General features: G+C 35.6%; 1 protein-coding gene across 9 annotated transcripts in view; it reads right to left on the bottom strand.

Moving 5' to 3' along the window:
- ATRNL1 (attractin like 1) overlaps window positions 1-26679 on the bottom strand; it is a 466156-nt gene that overhangs the window by 410738 nt on the left and 28739 nt on the right. For all 9 annotated transcript variants that reach the window (XM_064663416.1, XM_064663423.1, XM_064663418.1 and 6 more), the window contains exons 2-6: window positions 17683-17766; window positions 15556-15669; window positions 14971-15099; window positions 11611-11819; window positions 1041-1215 (exon numbers count right to left, since the gene is read on the bottom strand). In XM_064663416.1, coding sequence (XP_064519486.1) covers window positions 1041-1215; window positions 11611-11819; window positions 14971-15099; window positions 15556-15669; window positions 17683-17766 — 711 coding nt within the window. The remainder of the gene's footprint in view (window positions 1-1040; window positions 1216-11610; window positions 11820-14970; window positions 15100-15555; window positions 15670-17682; window positions 17767-26679) is intronic.

Here is a 26679-nt window from a genome sequence, read left to right as displayed (position 1 = left end):
ACTTTTAACAGTGCACTAACTTGTGATATTGTACCACATGTTCATCAAGCAAAACAAGAGTAGCTCTTTAAGGGACCCATCAACAGTCTCAGAAAATGGGAGTGTAATAAAAATCACCAGATTTATAAGAAAGCTATGACACTGGGCTGCTAAGCCCACTGATATCAGATGCATAAAAAACACACCCGACTAAACTGCTCATGTATTTTCACACTACTTTGAAGATTTACTGCTGAGCATCCTCTTAGCTATAATGGTTAATTACCATTACAATTTAATTAACAATTAAAATTAATCCCTTAATGCACTAACACACAACAAGATGGAAGAGAGGCAAAAAAATAAATGACAGAGGTAGAAAAGAAAAACACCACAGAAGTTGGGATTTGTTTTGGATGATTGCAAATGTATGGAAGAAAATAAGAGGTAGACAAAACCAGAAGTAAACATACCAATGAGTATATCCTAACACTTGTATTTACCCCATTTACAGCCTCTACATGTATACAAGTTACCATGAAAATCAGCTACACAATATTTACAGCTGCTTCAACTTTATTTTCAAAAGGGGGTCAGATACACATACATACAAACTATCATACATATAAAGAAGTGAAATACAGTTGACCTGCCTAACCCGACTAGCGTGTCATCAACTGACTAAGTGCATGCACTAAATACAAGTCTCCTATAATCATAAATTAACTTGAATAATGCAGATAACATTTGAGATGTACTGTTTGAAAACATCAGCACGTGGATTTCTCTCACTGTTCTACCACCACAAACATTTATATGTTTGGCAGTTTTTCACAAAACTGAAGAAATTACACATTAGTATCACATACAGTTTGATGTTGCCCATATTTTCATTTTCCGTAATCATAAGAAAACTACAAGCAGAAAATAAGACCATTAAACAAGAATCTAAAAACATATAAATCTTTCCATTAAATTACAAGATAGAAGCTGTCTCCCGGGTAAGATCTGTTTTCCCTGAGCCACATCAGAAAGGATGTTACAAAGGAGAAATCACTTACTTCAACACCATTTGGAAGGAACTGTAGTTAAAAGTGTATCCACCAATCACCCACATAAACTTCCCGTGTAGGACGGCCTTGTGGGAAGCGCGGCCCACGGAAGGGCTGAATGGCTTCACGTTTGGGAGAATCCAGTAAGACTCCGTGGAAGGGACGTTCAGAGAACAATCTGGACCTGTTTTGTAAACAAATGCGCAATTTGTACAATCTGTTAGACAGGAACGTTAAAGGCAACAAAGCAGAAACAGGGGAGGCTTAATTACAGATGTCAGGATTGCTCATTCTGATAAAATATGGTATAGACTTTTATGTTTAACAGATGCTCAAGGAATAAATTGACAACATGGGATGTCAGTCAATTTGAAAGCATTAGATTAGCTCAAATAATAACAATCCATTTCTGTGCCCTTCTAAGAAAACAGATTGTATGAGTCAAAAATGGAAAGAAAGGCAAAGTACATCACATTTTTAGATGACTTATCACTGAGGTCTAAAACTTGTAGCACAATATGCACTGTATGTTACCTCTGGAGAAAAACTATACTGTATTTGAACCAGACTAAGCTTATATCAAAGCAAATAACATAATAAATTAAGTTACAATATACATTGCATTAAATCTCAGTGGTAAAAATTTGCCCTTTGCCAATGCCATTCTGCCTTGTTTCTCAAGTGGAAAACACACTATAAAGCACTTTATCAAAAGAAGTATTTGAATATTTAGATTTTATAACATTTTATAGATCATTCTACAAGCCACCAAACACATAGCTATATGTTATTTTCAAATATATTTCAACCAATCATTTTTTGTTAAATAAGGAAAAGCCAGAAAAATGCATAGGTTTTTAGTTATAGGACAATTAAAATAATGAAGAGTAAAGTTTTTTTTTAATTTGTTCTGATCTTTTCATCATTAGTTTATGCTCTAGATCTTGTCATTTAAAACCTGAATATATACAGAATTTTTCTACCAAAAGAAAAAAAAAAATAAAGGCAACACATGCACTATTTGTCTCTTGTCTTGACTGGCTTTATTTCTAGATGGGGAACACTGAATTTTTAGGACACCAGTGTGCTCCACTTTATGCATTATCAATCATGGAATTGAGAGTTTTGCCATCAGTAATGGCATACTAGTGTTGTACAACATTTATGATCCTGAAAGAGGATGAACAGTGAGGAAAAACTGCTGCTAAAGGCAATTACTGGAGGGCACAGAGAATCAGATCAGCCTTTGAAGAACCACAGAACAATTCTACATAGTTAAATTGAAAACTAAGTAAGCTACATTTCAGGATCATCTTAGGATAGTTCATGAAAGTATTACATCACCACTCAGCAAGGGTCAAAACAATAAGTCGTGTCGGAATAGAGAATACTGTTACCTTACTGCTTAAATCTGGGGTTTGTGTACCCTTAGAAAACTGTGTGTCCTACTGAAAGAGAGATTAGAGCTGGAGACTGTTTACAGCAGAGTAACAAGGATGTTCCAATTACAGAAGTCATTGCATTCCTTCGAACTACTGACCTTTTCACTTGGAGAAAAAAGAAAATAAGTGTCAAAGGGAGAGTGGTTGTGAAGAGTCCATAGTCTCTCTGAATATAAAGAACCAAGATTCATCAAATGCAGCTTGAAGAAGCCATGTTCAAAACAAAGGAAGAGTATCAGATTTCCTTGGCAAGGATGCTCCCCTGGCAAAGGATGCTCCGAATGCAAAGATTTACATTGTGTCAAGGAGAGACTAGACACACATTTAGAAGAGAGAGTTGCTGAAGTTTACTAAACAAACTAAATAAGTAATGTACATCAAGTTCATATTTCTAAAACATATTATCTTGGAGGGGGTGGGGGTGGAAGTAAAGGGAGATTATATTTTCCAATGTTCATTATAAATTTTGGGGCAACTTGTTACAGTTACTTATACACAAAAACCAGGCATCCAATCTGTACCTAACCAGCTGTCAGCTTTTCCTAGTTCACTGAGAAGAATGATGTCCACTTGTATCCAAATTACCTTCCACTCACTAAATGATGGAGACACTCAATTCCCACAGTTCATTATACCTTCTACTCAGAAAAGATTAATGGCATTTGAATGAGGTCTAATGAGAGTATGAACAATTCAGTATATTATTTCTTAAGCATTAATAATTAATACTGCAATAGAGCTGTAACCTCAGTAAAATTGCAATTTGGTAAACCACTGGAGAAAACACTTAATTTGAATCTAAAAGAGCTTTAAAATAAACAATTGATTAAGTATTCTTTGATCGGGGAAGAGTTTAAAAATGACGAAAACGGTGCCCCCAGTCAGAAGGTGAAGCCGCGTTTGCGCCTGTTGTTACCGCGACCCCGCGCCGAGATGTCGCGGCCAACAGTGACCCCTGGTGGCCAACAACGAGCAAAGCAGCGCAACTCCTCGCACGCCAAGCGACCGGAATTTTCACTTCTGGAGAAAGGGAGCGGCAAAAATCCGTACGGCAAATCCAATTATAGCGAGATGGCACTGACTGTAATAAATGAAGACAAGCAAAACCTATCTATACTAAGTTAGCCACGCAAAAATCTCAACAACACTGCGAACCAGATCAGCGACGAAATAATGTCACAGACAACTCTCTTCCAACCTCAGGGCTTCCTTGCTGGTCAACACTGAACGACAGGAAAGGTGAGATAGAAAGGAGGAACTATGTATCATAGAATCATAGAAAGGCCTGGGTTGGAAGGGACCTTAAAGATCCTCTAGCTCCAAGTCCCTGACTTAGGCAAAGATGACCCTATTACATATCAATCAGTACAAAAACGGAATATGTAGTTGCAAAAATGCGAAACAATAGAATCATTTAAAAAGCAAATGCTTTTGTGTGGCCACTGCTTTATAAAAGCAAGGTAAATGTAGGACTCTTAAATATCACTTATAGATTTTCCTACTTGAATACATATACCATTATTTCAGCATAAATACATTTTCTCTTCAGAAACATCCCATTCACTAAATACGTGCTTTTTGAGCAACAGAGAGCACTACAGCTGCAGAACAAAGATAATGAAAAATATGTTTTGTTATGTTCCATGCAAATATGATTTCTCTCTATTTACTTAAAATTGAATTTCTTTCTTATCTTCCTAGTGTGTCAGTCAAACCACTGGGAGAAAAAAAAAGATTTAAAAACAGCAAACAACTTTATAAACCTGAATTGGAAGTCAATTATGTTATCCTCTAAGGTAGGAAAAAATTCTATAGGTTTAAAAAAGTGATTTATCCACACAATACATGAGAAAGAATCTAATTTCTATTTATTGAGAAGTTTCATGAAAAGCCAAAGTAACAATCTATTCCAGTAGCTTAAGTCATAAGATCAATTTCCACCTAATGACTAAATATCATCTACTGTCTTCAAACCTAATCTTTTCCTTTAGGATCATAGGAAGAAAATCCCAAAAGCATTAATGTGTCAAATATAAATTTCACAGTCCTCTTTTTCATACAATCTAATCAAAGCAATTAAATAAAGTATTTGTTGTTCATTCTGTATTTGTTTGATGTTTGATCACAAGTTGAGAATCATTGCTTCAACATAACTTTTCAACCGCAAATACAAACCCAATACCACTTTTCTCCAGTACCCAATAAAATCTTTGCATGATAATGAATTTGAGATTATTAAAAAAAACCCCTTTTTTTAGATAAGAGAATATATATTAATATACTTTCAATAAAAATATTATAAGAAGTTTTACCAAGCAGTATTTTAAGGGAACTTCCCAGTCTGACCATTTACAAGACTCTGTCAGTCACACTCCCAGCACCAGAGACTTTCACTGCTGTGACTGGAGCCAGATAAATTCCCCAACAGGTAAATCACCTTTCTTAAAGAAAAGTGGTATCAACTTTGTATTTTCATGTAGCTAGTATTTAAAATGAGAATAAAATGTTGTTCTGGAATGGCTCACAGGCATCCTGATAGGAGGTGTATCTATGTATCTCTATGCTGCCACTGCATAGCTCCGCAACATCCGCATGGGATGTAATTATTTATCCCATCCTGCAAATAGTCTTGTTTCAAAGGAGACTCAATGGTAGGCAGAGAGATCCTGGTTAGGTCTCCAGCTAGCTGTGCCAGGACTCAGCCTCCTCCATGAATGAAACAGAAATCCAAATGCTCACAAGCTGATGCAGTTCTTAAAATGCCATCTGGTTTCTTAGTCAGTCCCATTTGTTTCCTCAGCCAGGAAGGTGGATCATCCAAGAGAGATCTGGCCACAGGGAATCCACAGAGTCAGTCTGAGCAGTCAAGCCAAAGAGGCTGCACTGCTGCCATCAGTGTGTACTGCTCAAGGGTGCCCTTCAGCTGTTTAACTCCAGATCTCCCACTCAAGATCAACAAGGCAGGTACAGAAGAATAAGGCCTGATATCATGGCAGTATTTACTAACAGCACATTGCACAGAAAGCTTTCCTAGTCTTTCATGACTGAGAACAAGTATGTTCTTTGGTAGACTTTGCATGAGATTTGTCATCTTAAACAAAAATGTGCTTTGCTTCTTACTCTCTAAAAGAAGCAGAGCTTTTCAGATTAGCAGTAGCTGACAATGCCCATTGGACTAGACATTTTGAGGCTCCATGCTAATGGCAGCAGGATATCTAGCTCTAATATCTCTGCTAACTTCTAGAAAACTTCAGAGCTCTAAGTCAAAAGCCTCCTTCCAGTTTTCCAATTATGTTCTGATGGCTAGTTTATCCCAATTTCTCTTCTACCAGTGTTGATATCACTGAACTCAAAGAGCTGGTCTGTCTATACACCCCACAAATGTTTATAAACAGCAACACTCCTCCCTCCTAGCCTTCATTTTACTAGTTTAAGAAAAGCATGCTCTGTTAGTACCTTCCATAGCCTTGGCTATCCTAATGGTTCTCCAAGTCTATTTGTATTCATAGAATTGTAGTAATAAAACAAAGTATACTAGTAATGCTTTCATATCTTTAACTCAAGTTTCCTACTAGTGCACTTGACACTTTACAGCCTATAGTTTGTAGAGTTTATAAAATTAATAATATTCATTAGTTCATGTTCTAATTGAGATAGAAAGGCAAGTTTTCTCCCATGTCACCTTCCACACTTCAATCCAAGATTATAAAGCAATTTCTTAATGCTCTTAGTCTCTAAATGTATTAATTTACAATTATACTGAAGTAATTACACATTACTCAAAGTCTTTTTTGCAAGATATTCTGGTCCTCCTTCAAACTTAAAGTAACTTCCACCTTTGTATTACCAGATTTCTTTAGCAGTCTTATAAGTATGTAACAATATCAGTCCCAAGATCAGATCTTAAGCAGTACTGATATCTTTCCATCCTAAGTTACTTGCTCAGCACACTCACATTTTATGATTAAGAAGCTGAGTTCCTTTCACTGTTTCCTTATATATTACATGCCTTCTTCAGTTTCAATGATTTCCTGTCATCAAATGCTGAGGTTCAGAAAATCTATTGCAATTTCTTGTCCCTTTACTTACAGACTATTTTAGCATAAACTACATTGATAAATCCACAATTCCACTGTTTCACTATTCAATCACAGCATACCTTTAATTGCTTCCTTTCTCAAGTTATAATCTAGAACTTTAGACACTTCTGAAATCAAGCTTACAAGTTTTTAGCTGCAGGAATCACTTTCTTCCTCGTCTTAAATGAAGGTGCTACAGATCATGAACGAAATTTAGTATTGCCCCTTATCAGGGAAATCAGCACTATCTATCCCCTTCTTGCGTTCAGAACAAAGTACTGCATGCAATCATTAATTTAATCAAGTGTTTGCATGTTCTACCTTACTACACTTAAGTGTATGCATTTTAAATAAATATTTAGAAGGTCATAGATTTATTTTTAATGGATTATATTTTTCATTAAAACTCACAAATAGCAGGAGACTCCCTTCCTAAATCTCAGAATAATTAGACATACAGAGCATTATCAACCACTTTAATGCAGCCACTTATTGAAACGAAACAGATAAGTTCTGCTAAACTTGCTTTCACTAATTGTCAAATGACAACGTAAAGGTATTTAAAACTGAAGTTAGCTTTTCGTTTACCTGTGACGTTCATTCTCTTGCAATAAGGATACTTGATTTTTCTCACACATAATTCTCAGACACTAAATTTATAATTATGATAGCTATATTTTGTTTACAAATAGCACAGTCCTCAAGCATGCTTTACAAATTGTTAAATTCCATATGAAAATAAAACAGAAGAACATTTCTAGTACATATGAAATAATCACGCATTATAAGACTATTCCTTCCTACCAGTTCTATATATGCAAAATCTCCTTAGACAACTCTCTGTGATAAACATAAAAAAAGTCTACAAATATGGAGTGCATAAATTGGATTTTAACTTAAAATTGTGGGAGGAAAGGACTCCTTGGGTTTGTGCTTTTATGCATATATAGTATAGATGCACATATATATGAGGACATCTCCCAGACTGTAAAACTTCAGTTTCTCTTGACTGAATTGGTAGTTGGCCAAGAGACATCCTGAAAAGTAAAACTCAGACAAAGAGGGCATTACCATGGGGCAGAACAGTTATCAGACACCTGCCTCTACTGTCTTTTTCCTTCCAAAAACAGGTCTGTCTGAAGCAAACGTTACACCATAGGTCCTCTTCTCTGAAACTAGACACTTGTTTGCTTTCTGGCCAAGAACACCCAGGTACAACAGGCCAAAAACTCAGATTTCAGACCTCTAAGCATTTGGCACAAGCTCTTTCCAGTGCTACATTTCAACTGCAGCTGCCTGAGCTCCCATCTCAAACCTTCTCCATTGGTTTCAACAAATCAGATAAACCAGCACCACAGAAGCACAGCTTTGCTAAATCTCGGCATTGAGGAATAAGGTAGGCCAAACAAGGGAGTATGACTTCAAAGTTTTCCACTGATGCAAGGGGAACAAACTCAACTCTAGTTAGTCCTTTCAGGATAACCTAAGTTGTACATTGACACACAACGACATAGCAATTCTGGCTATACTCAAATGTTGTTAGAATAAATGCTACAGTAATAAGCAAGGTAAAATACTGATTTTACACTGCAGTAGTCATAGTTCCTTTTATATTTTCATTGCTTACTCTTCTCCTTACATAAAGGCTCATTTTTCCCCAGAGAGATGTTATAAAACTCAAGCTGCCTGAATTGCTAATGGACTTATTTCAAAGTTAATTAGTTTAATTTCAGAATCTGGTCTGCTACATCTCTATCTGCTAGGAGCAGATCTGTAGGGAGAATCAACTAACTATACGTGTTCCAGAATTGTTATTGGTGTTTTAACTTTGCAGTAGGGCCAAATGACCATTTGTGGGTGGTATGAATTCTGTGCAACCCTAGAGCTCATCTTCTGGTGCAGTTTCTTCTAAAAGGAAGGCAGTTCCTCTGTTTTCAAGCAATCTCACAATGCAATCCAACACACAATACACAAAAAGGATCAGATTTGCTTTGAAGGTACCCTACTCATGCTCTGTAAACACACCCTGTAACTCCTCCAAAGCCGACTCCCCTTTTTCTTACAGTACTGATGTTCAGTGATCAAAGTATCAAGAAAGTTTCTCTTAAATTTAAGAGAGCTTTGAACTCTATTTTTTTCCTTTTTACACTCAGTAGTTGGTAACATTTTCAGCATGTTCGAAGATAGTCCATTTAACTCTCTAAAAAATGTGGAACTGTTCACAATCCTTTCAGTTATTCCGAATTTTTACACCTGTTACAGAAGTTTTAACTGTTTGGAAATCTCTGTGCTCCTTTACAGCCTAGACAATCTAAGACACAGTGTTCCCAGTATCAGAGAGAATTTGCTGGCTGTGAATACATTCAGCAGAAGCATCATTCTATAAACTTCTTAAATAGGTCAACTAGTGCAAGAGCCACCACTTTTGTCTCGGTGGAGTCCTCATTTCTCTTTTACCTGTGCCTAGCAAAGAAAAAGAGATCAAGTGAGCAGTTAAAAGACATGTTTTTTTCCTCCCTGAATTACATCCAAGCCTGTAACTGCAGGCATCAACATATTCTGCTATATAATACAGATAAATTAGCCAGTAATGGGACAGTGTAATAAGATGTAATAATCACAAAGGAATCACTCTTTAGCAAAAACTTCAGCCTCCCTTACATTGCCTGAATAGTTTAAATTAAACAGATTTCACATAAATATTAAATTTTCTTCCTATATGAGACCAACCATCTCAGAAACATTTAACATCACTAGCATTATTTAAAAACTGCTTTCATTTAAAAAGACCCACTACATTTAACAAGTACATTTTTTGCTAAATGCAATGCCTGATAAAAATAAAAAAAATTACATAAATTATTTGCTTTCCAAATCTAAAAGTTATTATTGTCATGGCTTTATTCTATATTGGTATGACTAACAGCCAGCTGCAAGTATCTACAAGATCCTTGTATTACATTCCAGAAAATTCATCTTATAATCAGAGGATCCTACTTTTCACTCAAATAATTTTTCTATCCCCCAAAATACAGTGTTTTCTTTTCTCAGAATACTTGTTTTAAACATGAAATGTTCTTCAGAGCTGCTCCTTCCACAATATCCACAAGATGTCACCATTGTAAAAGAAAGAAACCCCATGTTGTAAAAGGAAATTCCAGAGTTTATGTTCTGAACCATAGATTTTAATTATTATACTTCTCAATCAATTCAGTTCAATGATTTGTTGTCATATAATATAGGCATTAAACGTATTCAACAAAAAATGGGAATAAAAAACAAAACATAAAACCGTTTTCAAAATCAGAGAGAACAAGACCTCTAGTCACTGAGTTTGAATTACTAAACAAGGAAAAACTTGTCAGACAGCAAGACCTTTAAAATAAGTAGAGAAATTTATGATTCCAGCAGTGCAAATGACTTACACAGAAGATACTATCAGTGTAGAAACTATAGAAAACGTAAATGCAAATAAATAAAGAAATAGACTTGAGAAGCAAGTAGTCTCCCAGAGAGCTCAAGGAAAGTCTGGTATTATTTTTTATTTAGTAAGGAAATACAATTATGTAGCCAAGCTGGTTCATCTGTGACAGAATAAAAAAGAAAAATAATTTAAATCTATATAGGTTCAGTGAAAATCCAAGGAACAATGAAGGAAATTATATCATCCTGTGCATTGTAGGAAAGATTGAGAAGCCAGTATGTACAGAAATGCTAAGTGAAAGGAAGGTACTAACAGAGAAAGTTAGACTTTTAATTTTATTTAGTGCTCAAAGCTTCTAAGGAAGTTTTTAGCACTGTAACTGAAGGCATAGACTAAAAATAATTTCCAAAGATTTGTGACATTTCCCCATTTTGAACACAGGGATCTGAAATTGCAAGGAATCCATGCACAGTTAAAAGGATGATATTCTTGCTACAAATTCTATTCAGAACTTCCTTACAGAGATCAAGCTTTCAGGATCCTTCTGTGCATTACAATCCTGGTGCGTTCTAAAGGACTCAGTAACAAGTCTACACTATTTCCATTCAATGACCATATAGCTAAACCACTTCCCTTCTGTGGGTGCACTGACTGCCTTTTAATGAACAACTCATTAATTATTAAGAAGAGAAATGTATTAAATCTTATTGTGTCTTTGGAGGAATAGGTGTGACAGCTAATAGTAGTAAAAAAGTCATTTCCTTTGACAGGCAAAAAGAAACAGCAATAAAACAGAAGTAGAGGCAGGAAGTCATAGGAAGAGGGCATATCAGATAAGTAATCTGGAGGTATTTTAGTGTTTCTGTTAAGAGAAGAATGGCAATTTCAATTCATAGCAAGTTAATCCAATTGAGACTTGTAAGAGAAGTGGTAAAGGATAAAAACAAAATTCACAAACATCTAGCATAATTATAGTCAGTGAATTAAACATTTAGGATCTTAAATAATTTATCTGTAATGAGAAACAATTATTTATGGAACTGGGAGTAAACTACAGCATATGCTTTAAGTACATCCATTAGTCCACAGTACATGTCCACACATAACTCTTGTACTGTCATAAAAAAGCAGTTTACCCTCCTTTTCCATTGAGAGGCTCATACAAATAATACCCAACCAAAAACCAGACAGTGGATACTCACTTCAGGAAGCACTAAAAATATGATGAGATGATAAGACATTAAAAGATGGAGGAATAAAATCAAACCTATCTAGACATTTAAAAACAGAATAGAAAATTCGGTTGTGGAGGAATTTAGTCTTCAGAAGTGCTCACAACTCTCTATTAATTACTGTCATTATTTTTTTCAAATTAATGATCCAAAAAGAAAAATGCCCAACACAATAAAGTCCAGGTCACATATTTCTGCTGTACCTTCAGACAGAAAATATCAAAGCTGTGAGCCTTTTATGGCATTAAGTTACCCATACCTATATCCACACAAAAATTTATTCCAGAAACTAGTATTTCATCTATGTTCATTCTTTAGAGAGGCCAATGTGTATGCTACATAGGATGCATTAAAAGCAGATTTTTTAATAGATTGACTTGATTCCACATAACAAAACCTTACCTTGCCAGCTATCATTGCAAACACACAGCTTCTCTCCTGTCAAATCACAGTACCCATGATCTGGACTGCCACAGTTGGCTTTACAGTATGGAATATCACAGGCTTCTCCTTTCCAATACTTGTCACACTCACAGTATACCCGGCTTGGTACAGACACACTGGTTGTACACTTCCCGTGTTCTGAGCAGTTATTAGGACAGGAATTAATTCTGGGGAGAAAAAAAGAAAAAGTAAAATAAAAGGAATGACGAGTCGAGATGACAGTGGTTTTATCTGACAATACTCCAACAACATTTGCTAGATAAAGTACTTTTTACCGTGAAAAATTTCTATTTTCTGATAAAACACAAGTCTAATGGTGATTTTACAGGCAAATGAGTTCAGAAGTGTTTATCCAGACTTACATACAGAGTCTGTGATGCAGTCAGGGTCACAAATATCTTGCACTGTAACAAGTATTGACATTAAGCAGGAGGACAGGCCCTGCCTGGGCAGATCACCACCTATTTTTTTTCCTCTGTCCCAGTATCAGCACTCTAATCAGTCCTTTCAAATGCTTATTATCTCTAGGAACAAGCCCACTGGTAGTGACTGAGCTTAAACTCTCCACCGCAGGCTTACATTTAAAGGGTTTTTCTGAGTAGCTTTGTTCCATACTATAAAACAGATGTCTAACATCTGAGGGGAATAAAACAGGAAAAACAATGTAAGGAAAAATACAAGATGCAAGGCTAATATCCCAAAACTACCTACAGGTCGCACTTCATGCTTTGAAGCATTAATAATAGAGCCACCTTAACTCTGCCTCCTTAACTCTGCAGTCAGAGTTGCAAAACCAAGAAAGCTTAGGCTGAAAGAAGTCTGTGACTATTATGGGAATTAGTGTTTCTGTGATACACCCTACCAAACACTGAGATCACAGGCAATCGGACTGCAAAATTAAGCAAAGTGGTTCCAGAAATGCAAGCAACTCCTTGGAGATGAGGGGAGATGGAGGATGTTGGAAGTATGTGGGTCCAAGAGATTCCATGAACAGAGTCCCAGGTGGTATGTGCCTGCTGAAGTCCAAAAAGGATTTGAAACCTTTTTTGATGACTCATAGCAAAGGGTTGGGTTGAAACTCAGAATAAATTGTTATTGCATAAAAACTGCTGATGATAACACAAATAACTCCCTGTAGATGTGAAATGGATACTGGTCATAGCCTTCGTTGCTCTTTCTGAATGAAGAAAGGACTGTGAAAAGTTAGCAAACAATTGTTTGAGGCTGGTCTTTGACGAAATGTAGTTGTGGTAGGACTGTCAGCAGATATGTTTTTGTTTTCTAGACACTCATATCTCAAAAGACTGACTCTGTTACACTACTAAAATAGAAAATCCCACATCTGAACTGCAAACATCCTGGGCTTTTGCCTGGTAACACACATGGCATTAAAGCCATTTATGGCATTAACTGCTGCACGTTACAGCTGTGAGGAACCTCTCCCCCCACTTCACAGGGAAACTGTTCTGCAGGGAGATGAACAGTTCAGTTTTTCCAGCACTCTGAAAGTAGACAAATTCCCAGTCCAAGAGGTTCATTAAGGATTCAAATGAAATGAGAAAAACTGAATCAGCAGAATTGGAAGCAAGACGCCTGACTCCAAGGAACACAAAATTTACTCAGGTTGTTCTGGAGTAACTACTGTTGTTTGCAACTGGCATGGCACTTTAAATCACAGATTTTGTGTTTCTGTCTTTCCCAAAATAAAGGAATACGAGCAGTCCATCAAGATGAAGTGGAAAATCAACGAAGGAAAAGGGTAACAGAAGCAGAGTGCAATAGATCAGTAACAGAAACAAAATTAATGCAGCCATAAAAAGTAACGGTAGGTACTTCTTTATCATAAAAATCATTACTGTTGGCTTATTAAAAAATATATATTTTAAAAGTATCCATTGCAATAGAAGAAACACAAGATCAGAGTACATAAAATTTCATGAGTTATATATGTAATGGAATTAAAAACTGGCAGGTTTTTTCATTTATTTTAAATCTTCCCAAAAAATTAGGCAATGATATGCAGCGTGCACCACATTACCAAGTAATGAAAGAATGCAGAGCACATACTCTCATTCCTTAAGAATGCCATGTCATATTGCCATTTGCTCCCAAGACAAATAAAAAAAAGTGCAATAAAAGCTTCAGGGATAACTGAAAAATGTATCTAATTACAGCAGAGAAGTCTGCCAGGTGATTGCATTTTACTGATGTCAACAGACAAAAATTAAAAATACTCAGTCTTCTAGACTGCCATTTCCAATGCAATATATTTAGTGAGGTTTCCTAAACTCTGAATAGCCATTTATTATCTGGTCAAAGGTAGGCAAGCTGCAAATTACAGGAACAATCTTTCCATAGACAATTTAACAAGTACCTCTGCCAAGAGCAAAGCTATGGTCAGAAGCACAAATAGGAATTTTAAATTAATAAAGAATATGAAAAAAATATTACATGTACTTCCACATAAGAAATGCAGTGCTGGCCACCACATCCCAGTAACTGGTATTTCAGAATCTGAAAGAATGGAGAGAAAGGAACAGGTATATCTTCAATCATGGAAAAACTATCACATAAAGAAACAGGTCCAAGAGGACCAAGCAATCCCCTCTTGACCTAAAGCATCCAGTATGAAGAGCGTTGCATTATGTGCCACAAGCATGTCCCAAATGAGACAGCAATTGAGATCAACAGCGGGTACATAAAGAAGGAAGAGGCTCAGATCCATTGGATGCATCTTCAGAACTGCTGACACAGAAAAGGAGACTGGAATAAAGCATAGTTATATCAGATTAGACTCTGCCATCAGAGGAACTAAAGACAGACAGAGCAGATAAGAACTGTGAAGGCAGAATGCAAACTGAGATGGAAAATAGGAAGGGAAAGTACCTGATAAGTAGAGGAGAAATGGAATAAAATCTTTGTGGCTGGCACAAAAGCCAAAGTAGAATTTCAGTAGAGGTTTCATAAGCCACAGAAGTATATTCAGCAAGAAAAATCCCGATCCTAGTTCAAGAGAAGGGAATTGACATGACAGCAGATATAATCTCCCTTCTATTCCATATGACAACTACATGTGTTGGATAAACACTGGAAGAGATACATTTTAGTTCCATATGGCATAAGAAAAACATACTCTTGGAATGGCCATGTGGCTTCACTCAAAACAATTCACTCTATCTCTGAGATTTTTTTCCCCCTAACTTGTACCTTAATAACTTACTACAACCCTGGCTCCCTGGTTTTAGGAACACACCACTAAGTATAACCATTATGCCATTGAAAAAAACAAAAGTCATTACATATTAAAAAAATACTTACGAATAAAAAATGTTAAATCCCGTTAGGTTATAAGCAGCATCACTAAAAAAGTGGAGCAATGCATAGCCAGATGTAGTAACTACTTCAGGAACAGTTTCATTTCCACGCACTTCAGGGACTATTAGACCACTGGAAAAGAAAATGGGAAAAATGCTTATAAGTAATCCTTGGGAGAGAAGGGGGGGGTGGGAAGGAAGGAGGGAATTAGCTATTCTGGTGGTTAACTATATAAGTAAGATGGTGCCTAAATATAATTTGAGAACTTCTTTTTAAAAAAACAAATCATAAAATGTGTATAAAACTTGTCCATGGTAAGGTAGGGGTTTCCAGGAAAAATGCCAGTGTTTAAGCATTAACACTCCAATGTTAGCAGTAAGTACAAGTCACAATATGTATTTACGCTCTGATCACCTAACCAAAGATGTAAGGCTTTGGAATTCATCCTAATATAACTTTAAATACATATTCCCATATTATTAATAAAAGAAAGCAAGCTAGTTAACATATTAGAGCCTCTAATGTTATTTTTTCCCCAGTAACTAAAAATGTTCATACTTGGACTAAAAGATTCATAAATACACTCACCTAAATACAGCTATTAAAGGTGCATATATCGAATCTCCATCATATACATACATATGGTCCCAACTACATTCTGTGGCAAAGTGATTAAATCTTAATCTTAGTATCGCATTTGGGCTGAAAAAAAATAGAACATCCATGTAAAACATTATTTACAGAATTATTGAGCTCATAAGATAAAGAACTTACAGTAAAATTGATCATGCCAGCATAACTCTATTAAAACATTTTGAGTAATAATAATAACCAAACATTTCAAGGTGTTAAATAACAAAAGTCAGAGCAAGCAAATATTTCACTTTATCTTAAAAAAACCTTAAAATAACATATTCAGTCCAAGTCTAATAATCCCTAAAGTTAATAAGAGACTTAAATTTATCAGATTTTATTAGTATTCAGAACCACAAATTTAGAGCAATCAAAATATCTTATTTTAATATACTAACTTTAGTTTACAATGTCAGGACTATGAAATTTAAAGAATTTTTCAAGAAAAAAAAAATCACCTACACATCCTCATTCCAGTATTCTACTAGTTATTGAAAATCTTAAAACACAAATCTAAAATAGCAGGCAATATTAGTGCAAGTGCCTGCCCCCACCCTCTCCCAACACCTGGGAGTCAAATTTCACTAATTTTTGGCTGAGATCCAGATGGATCTGTAAACTTTCTGAAAGGAGACTTCTCATGTATTGCAAAATTACCGATACATATTCCATGAAACATAATGATTATTTTCTTTTATGTCTCCCCGCTTCTGACAGGCTTGAGTGCAATTTGTCAGTTTGGAAAACGTGGGTTTTTTGTGACAGGTCCTTTGAGAGAACTCTCTGTTCATTTTTTAAGACAAAGTATTTTATATATGTGACTTCCTTGTATGTTGACATTTTGCACTGTGTTACTGGGTTGCTTTACTCTCTCACATACTGTGCAACACACTGTGTCCTCCAGCTGCCCACTCCATCTCTGGTGAAGAGGAGGAACAGAGTGAAGACCAGCTCCAAAGCAGAGTTTGCCTGTGCTCCTGAGGCATGTTTCCACTTTAGCACAGTGTAGTGTAGTGCAAACATTCCTAAGCCAGCTTGGGTAAAAAGAGAAGTCTAGCTAGGGCAGAAAGATATTCAGCTACAGTCTGGTCACCTAGATATTGAAGCTTCTATTTAAATAATTTTGCAAATTATCCATAACTTCACTGTGTTTAAATTATTATCTGCATATGAGCAGAACAAAATTAGATCAGATACTATACTTTTACCTTTTCTGATACCTTTACTGAACTTTTACCTTTGTTTTTTACTTTACTTTTACCTTAGATATCTGCTACAGAGCAGATATCTCTGGTAATTGAGATTATGACAACACAGAAATACAGAACAGGTTAATTTTCTTCCAGAATGTTAGTAGAACTCAGAACTAGAGTCAGCAAAATCCTGACCCATATCCAGAGGGGGAAGAGTCCCACTGAGATTCAACCAGTTTGTGCTTTTAACAGTTAGCCGTACTAATGCATGTGTCTCATTATTTCTTTGGGCATGTCTGTGTGTTTCTGTGCTGCACAAACTGAAAAATTAGAAACAGATGAGACATCTAAACTGTGGGCACAAAACTGTTTTGAAATTAAGTACATGAGGAATACTAGAATGCCAAAGAAAATACTTTATAGGAGCACTAACTTTTGAGCAACATGTAACTGAATAAGCATTCTGTACTTGAGACCATTCCTGATTTATCACTGAAATGAGTTCAATAAGATTAGTAAGATAATGAGTGAAATAATGGGATTCTGTAACCACATGTAGAACTTATGTAAAGGTAATCAAACATGCAACAAATTTATCATTGGGTTTCGAGAGCTTGCAGCACTGGCCAAATTCCAGCGTCAGCCTAACTTCTGCCAGCAATTTGAATGGCAATGGAATTTGGCCAACTCTGAGGAATCCTGAAAATCCTACTTCTTTTTTTTTTTTTTTTTAATTCTTTATAACATTTAAACAAGAACAAAACAAACAAACTAAAGACCAAAACTGTTTATATTGTATCCACATGCAGTTTCTACTTCAGGAGTTCTTTCAACCTCTAGAATACACAGCACCAAATTGTCAGAAAATCTAATTTATATAAATACTTACTATCCTTCAATTAACCATGTACATTTAGTTTTATATTTATAATTTATGGGTCCATCTGTTAAATATCCAGAAGGTTCTGTTAACCTACAAGAGGAAAAAACAGTGCTGTAATAAACTGGAGACAACACATCAGAACATGCATCATAGACATGCCAACAGAATCTTTCTGGATGGAAAGAAAATTAGAGGTAGGGAAAACAGTAAAGTCTCTTTTCACATTTCTTGTCACATTGTTTGTATTCATAAAAACTTGAATTCTGACTATTCTATATCATTGATTTGCTTTCTTCCCCCAGGCAATCACAGGATTTCTACTTTTTCTAATTCAGTAGCAAATAATTTAAATTATCCTTCACACAAAATGTATCCAAGACAATGTAAAGGGGTTTTGTTTAAAAGTATTATTTTGGTTTGACTTGCTTGTTTACTTTGCCATTGTCTTGCAACATACTTCTGAAATTAGACATCAGAAAAGTGTTCTAGATCAAGAAAAATTAAGGCATAAATTTAAATAAGTTTATCTGTAAGCCTCTTCCTCTCTCATTCCCAGTCAGTACCCTGTCTCTTCACAGTGGCCTACAGTGGATATGCAGGAAAGAATTTAAATCCCTACAGATACTCCACACAGCTTTACACCACCTTCAGTGACTTGCATCTCAGGGACACTCTTAGTCAGAGGTTGTGCCTTTGGGTTCATGTTTGTCCCAGGAGTTACCGCACATAAACTCACACAAACTTGCAGCATCTAGAAGATGCTGAAGGAATGATTTCCACACATACACAAGACATCTCAACTGTTTTTGTCCTGAGCCTACCTCCTGGTTTCATCTATGTCCTTAGGTCTGGTATTGGATGAAGGGATGAACAATTGTACCCTATTCATATGCTTGAACCCACTCAAAATGTAATGGTCTGTGTTGTTTCCTTCCTTTCCCCCACTGAGCCTTTTCCAACCTAAGAAATCCTTGCTCTCTGCCTTTAATGTGTCTTTTCTATTCTCCTAGAGCCATCTGAGCTGCAACACAAAGAGCAGCATATTGTATTCAAGATGCAAGTGAACCATGAATCTGTACAGTAGCTATATTATTTCCATTTTATTCTCTATTCCCATTTAAGATTTTATTTGCTCTTTCAACAACTACTATTCTGATATTTTAAACAGAATAGCTGCTATAACTTTTTTTCTGAGTGATAATAGATAGCTCAATATTCACGTATAGAATTCATTTAATGTAGAAAGAGAACCTTTTTCATCTGTTCATATATATTACTTTGCATTAATCTATGCAGTGATAAAATAGCAGATGAAATTCAATAATCTATTAACATAAAAGCTTTCTGAAAGAGCTTATTATCTTCAGCCCACTGTAACTTCACTAATCCACCCCATTTTCTGCATCCTTTAAGATTATGTTCTATAGTTCAGGTCTTGACATCTCTAGTGGCCTTACTCCTCTGGGAAAACTGACCATCCTACTTTATAAAATGTTACAACAATAATAATGAATATAAATACATACTCAAAAAAGCTCACTTTTTTTACTATAGTGTTGAAAGATCATCATTAAGAATAAGTATCACTGAATAAAAAAAGAGGGTTTTTTCTGTTTTATTTCACTACTTTAAATAAATCAATAGACTAGATCTAAATCCAGAGGCAATGCTGAACAAGATGACCAAGTCACAGCTAAATTTTCTCATCAGGAGTCTAGCTGAACAGGAATTCAATATCTGCTATCCTACTATATATGCACCAATTTTAAAAATATTCATTACCACATCTACTGCAAATTATTTACACTGAAACTCATATCAAACACTAATTGCATACTTATTAACAGAGAACCAAACATAAAATTATAAACGTGGAAATGAAATTAAAATAAGGGAGCAAGAAAGAATAATTTATGAGACATGGTCTGTGCAAACTCACGTTTTTAAACAAGTTCCTTCACCTTTCCTGCAAGAACCAGCATCAGATTGTTGGGCACATTGTTCCCATCACTGGTGGTTTGAATTACACGTACTTTCCTTTTGGGACAAAGCTGTCTAATGTGGGAACTGGCCAAATAACTGTACTCAAAAGATTTTCAAGGCATAAAAGTATGTTTCTGAATCAAAACAAGAAAAGCAAGTAAACAGCTGGTAACATGAGCAACAGATTGGGAGGGGAAAAAAATAAAAACAAAAAAACCCACCATATACTCTAGTCAGCTGACAGCTGAGAGAAGATTTCCCCCATAAAACCCAATACATGGAGCTGGTCTGAAGGCTGCAGCACACCACTTCCCAAAAGTACTGTATCCTGGTAAGTGCTACACAAATGCTGGTGAAGCCCATAAGCAAAGCACGAACTAGAAAGGCGTGGCTGGTAACTCCCACTCCTCCCTCCCAGCAGCCTGGAGGAGCTGCAGAGATGGCCAGGGAAAGGTTAACCACGCTCCTGCCAGGTGCTCTCCCTAGAATCAGTGTTTGGCCACAGAGCATTTTTGCTTGAAGAAAGCAAAAGACACACACAGTTTAAGTTTACAACATTTCTTCTTGTTGAGAAATATCAACTTTATCTAAAAGTATACATCAGTGCTTCTACACATGACAAACAGGTTTTTCAGAGTTATTTCTGGCTTCTTTACATAATAATTACATTGTTTGGACAATGCTGAAATTAACACCAACCTATACTTTGGACGTCTAAGCTTCAGGTCACTGATTTTGAAATCAAGCTATATTGATGCTTGGCCTCTGGCAGAACCTTAGTGAAGCTGATCACAGGAGCAAGTCCTATGTTTAAGTGTGTGTTAGACTGAAGTATTTTTTCTTTCTTTTTTTTTTTTAATAAAAGGCACAAGACTCCAATAAAAGTAATTGTAGTGCTGGCATATCATTTATATACAGAAGCAAAGTCCTATTTAGTAAGCCACAGAACATTTATTTTCCTGGAAGAAGAGTGAAATATCACTAGTATTCATTTGCAGTCATGACCATTGCCTTCTTAGTAGCTGTATAATGCAATGGAGGTGACTTACAAGAGTTGTTTTTATTAGATCAGCCCTTTGGCACCAGTAAGGTACAAACAATTTCCCTTGTCTCCTAAGCTGATAATTTTTTGATAAATAGTTTCTTTTGGAAGAGCAGATAGCCTTTGAAGCAGCTATTGCACTTTGCTGGAAAAAGTAAATAACTAAGAGCACAAGTTTGCAATAATGGTTGTGGAAAATGGTAAGATAAGGGGTTGTTCTATTTAAAATAATTAGATAGCAAGACAGATGGGAATTCTTTTCAGTTTCTCGAGTCATATCAAGAACTTTTCCGTGTTATTTTTTGTTCCAAATGTTATCAAATACCAAATCCCACAAATAACAAAGCTAAGCATAACTACTTTCCTGTAACCTCTTACCAAATCAAGGTCAATATTCTCTTTCATATAAAGCCAGGTATTTGTGGGCAGAGTTTTCCTCTGTGACTAGCAGTGATTCTGTCAAATAACCAAAACCCAGAGGAGTCAACATGACTATACACTTTTTAGTCACAGAAGCAGAAGAGCCAGAACGATGCCTGGATGCTGCACCCCCATCCTTGCTGACTGCTGAGAAAGCCTTAGTGATGAGAGAAAGCCAGAACAATTTGTGTGGCCTGCTTAGGCATCACAAGTTTATAACACCAAGACTCCAGCTTTCTAAACAGAATGCACAGGGAGTAGATGATGTTGTATACTGTCATTTTAAATTGCACACCAGCTTTCATAAACACAACAATATTGTTTTTAGTTGGCAAGGTTATAATCAAAACCTATAAAGAATTAGAGGGAGCACGCCAAGAGAACATTTCCCATCTCTGTGTACTGTAAAACAGATCTACCAAATAACAGGAAAAAGTCAGGATGCTGCATAGCAGAGTTAAAGGCATCCAGAAGCACCAGTGACAGTTCAGTCACTCACCAAGCTAATCAGTCAGTAATAGCTTATGTGACAAACACATGGCACTACAGGGTGTTTCATATAGCAGACAGATATACCAGAAATGAAAGGGCTAAAGCCAACACAGGGCAAACAAAAAGTGCAATATTCCCCTGGAATATTACCACTGTTATAAAATAATGGCAAATATAATTGAGTTAAAATGTACAACGGTAACATTTGTATTTGCCACTGCAAAGACTTTCAATCAAGACTGATGCATTTCAGGAAAAGAGAAAAACATGTTCTAGTTCAGTCAGAAATGAAGGAGTAGTCAGATGAAATCTATGCTCCACAACACATAAGATGTCAGAGTAGATTATTAAAATGTCCCTTCCTTCCTGTAATATTTATAGATCTGTGAAAAACACAGTCTTGTCATCTCCTACATATTCCTGTAAAAAATAGTATCATCAAATCTTCCTGAGAGGGGCACTAATTTAAACCAAAGAAGTCATTGGATATTTTCTGTCATCAGCAGAACATGAAGATCCACAAAACTGCTGATAGATGGACAGAGGTGTGATTTATAATAGAGGTACATTAAAAGTAACAAAGCATAAAGCACATTCATAATATTATAAATATTCACTATGAAATTAAAGAAACGGTTATGAAGACATTCACTTATCTCTATATTACTTAGTGTCACATTTCTACTGAGAATTTTATGAAATGCTGGATTACTTTGCAATTCCTACTTCAGACATATCTGAATATAAGACATAGAGCATATTTTGCTATATGGATTCATCTCAATGTCAGTATTTGTGTGCCAGTCAAGACCTATTCTCTCCATTGCTGAAAAATTTTGCTCCATCTGCTTTTCATCTTTTTTGAAAATATGTTTTATTAAAAAAAATAAAAATCAATAACTGTGCTTCAAAGTTATAAGATCGAATTCTTCTTAAATAGAAGTACTGGCAACCTTTCTAGCTCAAGCTCTTGTACCTAACATTTACAGCAGAGAAAGAGACTGCACATATCTGAGATGTGAGCAGCTGAACATATTAAGCAAGAAGGAAAAAAAATTTAGACCACCTGACAGCACAAACCTGACTCAGTGAGCACTGTGATATCAGAAAGAAAGGCAGAATTGATCAAGAGGCCATTTCTCATACCATATCATTATGTGATAGACTAAGAAGGTTTTCTAGTATTATTTTCAAAGGAAGATCTGAAAAACATGTTCTGAAAAACCCACAAAGCAGACTTTTATTTTCCAGGCATAAAATATTGACAAACACCTGACAAAAATTCAAAGAATTTGAATTTGATTTTCCTGTATTTTTTTACTTACTGCAGAACTTGCTGTTGGTTAATTTTGTTTTCATAACACATACAAAAACAGAATATACTGAACATACTGTAGTTCTAATTTTTCTTCATTGACTAATGAAGAGAAGAAAATATTTAATACATTAAGAAAATATTTGCATATGCTAATCACACTCCTATACTTGTTACATACTGCTTTGCATTAATAGATTAATGTATATTTAGAAACACATTAAGGACATTCATGACAACTTCTCACATGCCAACTAATCACAGACATGCTCTGAAATAGGTCTGACTTTATTCATTGACAAAGCAGCAGTTTCCTTTCTAAAGTGTCTCTACTGATTCATTCAAGAATTGAGTTCATCCTTCTAATTTATTTTAAACAAAACTGTGCTCCAAAACAATCCAAAAATCCCAGAAAAGTGAAATGAAGACTAGAATACAAAAACATTTTTTCCCCATAAGAATAAATCCTGTATTTCAAGAAACTTAACACTTGTGTGGCACAAATGTATCTTTTATTTTAAAAATGAAACTAAGTTATCTGAGATATAAAATTTGATTGGTGCAAAACATTAATTTAAAGTTTGCTCCAACAGCTGTAAATGTTCCTCATTTACTGTTTCTGACAAAGGTTGTTATTCTATAGTAAATTTTTTTAAAAGTCCCCAAAACAACTGAAAGGATGCTGTGTAGAAATAGATGTCAAAAAACTGTATGAGAGTACTTAAAGATTTTCTTCTACCTCCTCACAAAGTGGAGCTTGACTTTTTTTTATCCAAAACCTCCTAAATTGCATTCAGTTACAACGTGCTGTAACACCTACCCCAACCACACTGAAATCTTTCTTCACAGTTATTTGTCTAATCTGATTTTAATTCCAATGAAAGAAGTCTACAATCTTCTTAGGCAATCTATTTTAGTACTGACTTATCCTTACTATTAGAATGTTTTTCTAGATGTCAAACTCCCCTTTTTTCTTACTTAACCCTGTTATTTCCTGAACAAAGACCTGTACATTGGGTAATATTCTTCCTCTTTCTGCTTATCTTTTACAAACATCCACCTTCAGGCTTTTCTTCTCTGAAAAAAAGCAATTTAATCCAGCATTCCTCAGGTGTCATTTTCTAGACTTCCCTTCTCTAGAACTTTTCCAATTCATCTGCATCTCAGAATGGTACCTACTACTCCAGCTGTAGTCTGACCAGCATAGCAATCAAAATATTATTTAATATCCATAATATCCTGAATTTAAGTAGCAGAAGAGATGCCTTTATGCTGCTTTGTATATAACCTGCAATTCCCTGAGACTGTTGACTTCCTCAGAAGGACAAAATGGTATTACTCTGGTTCATCTTACTGAGGTTAATTATATCTACTCAAGTGTAGAAATTCGAATACAATTCTGTCAGCATGACTTTTTTCAGGCAGTATTATATGGGATCAATGCAGCTTGCATGAGCTAGAACTTGCTGCATGGAAAGTTTCATTTATTATCATTTTTTCAGTAGGAAAATCTATTTTTGTTTTGTGATATAAGCATTCACTTAAAAAGATAGTAGCTTCTGGCCACACTGCCTAGTGAGAAACTCTACTTAAAAATCAATGAACTTCACAAGAAGAGCAGAAATTCCATTTGTGTGTATTTGTGATAAAGTCCTTCAAAAAAACTCCCATATTTTCCATAACAGCCACTTTGCTATTACTCAACTATGTCAACAGTTTCTGAATATTATTTGTGTTCATTATTCATTCATCTTAAAAAGCACTAACTTGAAGTCAGTGTTAGCAAAAATTAAAAGTCGAGTGCACATATGATCCTATCATGACAGTTGCATTAATTTCGTGTATTATAATTCAAGTCATTCAAGCAATTCACAACAAGGTGTCATTTTTTTGAAGGACCTACAGGTATGCAAGTATACATATTTTACTGAAAAATGGTTGACCTCTTTTCCTGAGGTTTAACCTGAACCCAGAAAGTACTTCCTAAGTAAAAACCTTCTTTTTTGGGAAGAAGGAGGAGAGCTGTTTTGTTACGTGTTAAGAAACCCAAACTACTAAGTACTGTATCACCCCCAAACATTTACAAGTTATCAACAACTAAAAAATTATGCTACCTAGTTTTACACAGATGGATTTACATGTAATACTTATGAGAAGTTTCTGTAAAATTGAGTGGAGTTGAGTCAATCTACAGAGTTCAACAGTGAACTCTACATTTTCTAGAGAATTGCTACACCAATTAACAGTTCAAATCTTGCCAATATTTTCCAGGTGGCCATGGTTCTCCATGGAAATCAACTTGGAAATCAGTGCCTTTTAAAAGATACTGTAAGTAGACGATATCCTCCACTGACCTGGAAAAAACTTAGTGAAAAGAAATGAAGTGAAAGAAATGTAGCTTCACCTCTCTTACCTGGAATACTACAGACATTTGATATTTACTATTTTAATATCATGGTTGGACAAAATCATATGAGACAGGCATGTACTCTATTAGAAATACCCAGGCTAGTTCATAGATGGCATCTAAAATTCTATCTATAAATAGGCCTGCCACAATACTTAAAATTGAGAATTGATAGAAAATCAAGTTGGCATTTGATACAAGCACAAGACATCATATTCCCCTGTATCTCATTTAAGTATGCTACTTTAGATATAAAATCCAAAAGGTCAAAAAGCTGTATAAAACCCTACAAACTTATACAAACATCTACCTGATTCGCTGACTGAACTTCTTGCACTCAAGGTTTCACGTCATGGTTACTCATTTTCTCAGAAAAAAGAGTAAGGTTTGAGATATTCAAAATTCTGACAATTCAGTCTTGATTCACACAAATATTAACAATAGTCCCAAAGTTTTCTCAAGTATCCATCCAGATAGCTACTATTAGAAGCAAATAGGAATTAGCAAAAAATCTGCCAGGAAGCAAGGAGACACCCCATTGCTCTAACATTTTACAACGCTCGCTTCAGCCAAGAGTTATTTTTATGGCCAAATGCTGCAAAGATAATTAAGAAATTTAAAAAAAAAAAAAAATACTCCATACTCCATAAACCATACTTCACCAGACTGAAGTGGTTCTATTACTTTCTTTTTTCCTACCACATTAATACTGTCATTATTTCATTTAGAAAAGTTCTGTACCTTCATAGATTATGTTACTTTACAATCACCCAGAGTAACACATTATCCTGATGTTATTCCTTGTGTTCAAAACAAACAAACAAAAATTATAGTTTAGGTTTCTTTAATAGCTCCAGCTCTTTTTTCTAGGCTTTGTTTTCTATAAGGCAGCCCTCCATTTCCGAAAGTAAAATAGTTAAGTGTATGTTCTACCATTATTTTGTTCATCTCTGAAGTCCATCAGGGTACACTTGATCCCATCTTCCAGTTCACTCGTGAAGAAAATCTTGGCCCCAGTATTGAACCCTGGGGGACACCACTTGTGGTTATCACTTTGAAAAGGAGCTGTTCACATGCAGCCACTCAGCCAGTCCCACACCCACTGCACAGATCACTTGTCTAGACCACAACAGACCCATTCTGTACCAGCAGGCATGGGAAACCATACTGAAAGCCTTGGAGAAATTCAGGTGGACATTGTCCACCATTCACCCCACATCAACCAAGCAGGTTACTTCACCATAGAAGGCAATCAAATTTGTCAAGCACAATTTGCCCTTGGTGAATCTGTGCTGCCTTTTCCCACTTTTGTCCTTCATCTTACTTGTGACAGCCCCCAGGAGA

Source organism: Pseudopipra pipra, chromosome 8 (assembly GCF_036250125.1).
Source record: "Pseudopipra pipra isolate bDixPip1 chromosome 8, bDixPip1.hap1, whole genome shotgun sequence".
Taxonomy (NCBI): domain Eukaryota; kingdom Metazoa; phylum Chordata; class Aves; order Passeriformes; family Pipridae; genus Pseudopipra; species Pseudopipra pipra.
This window is presented reverse-complemented; position numbering and strand designations above follow the sequence as displayed.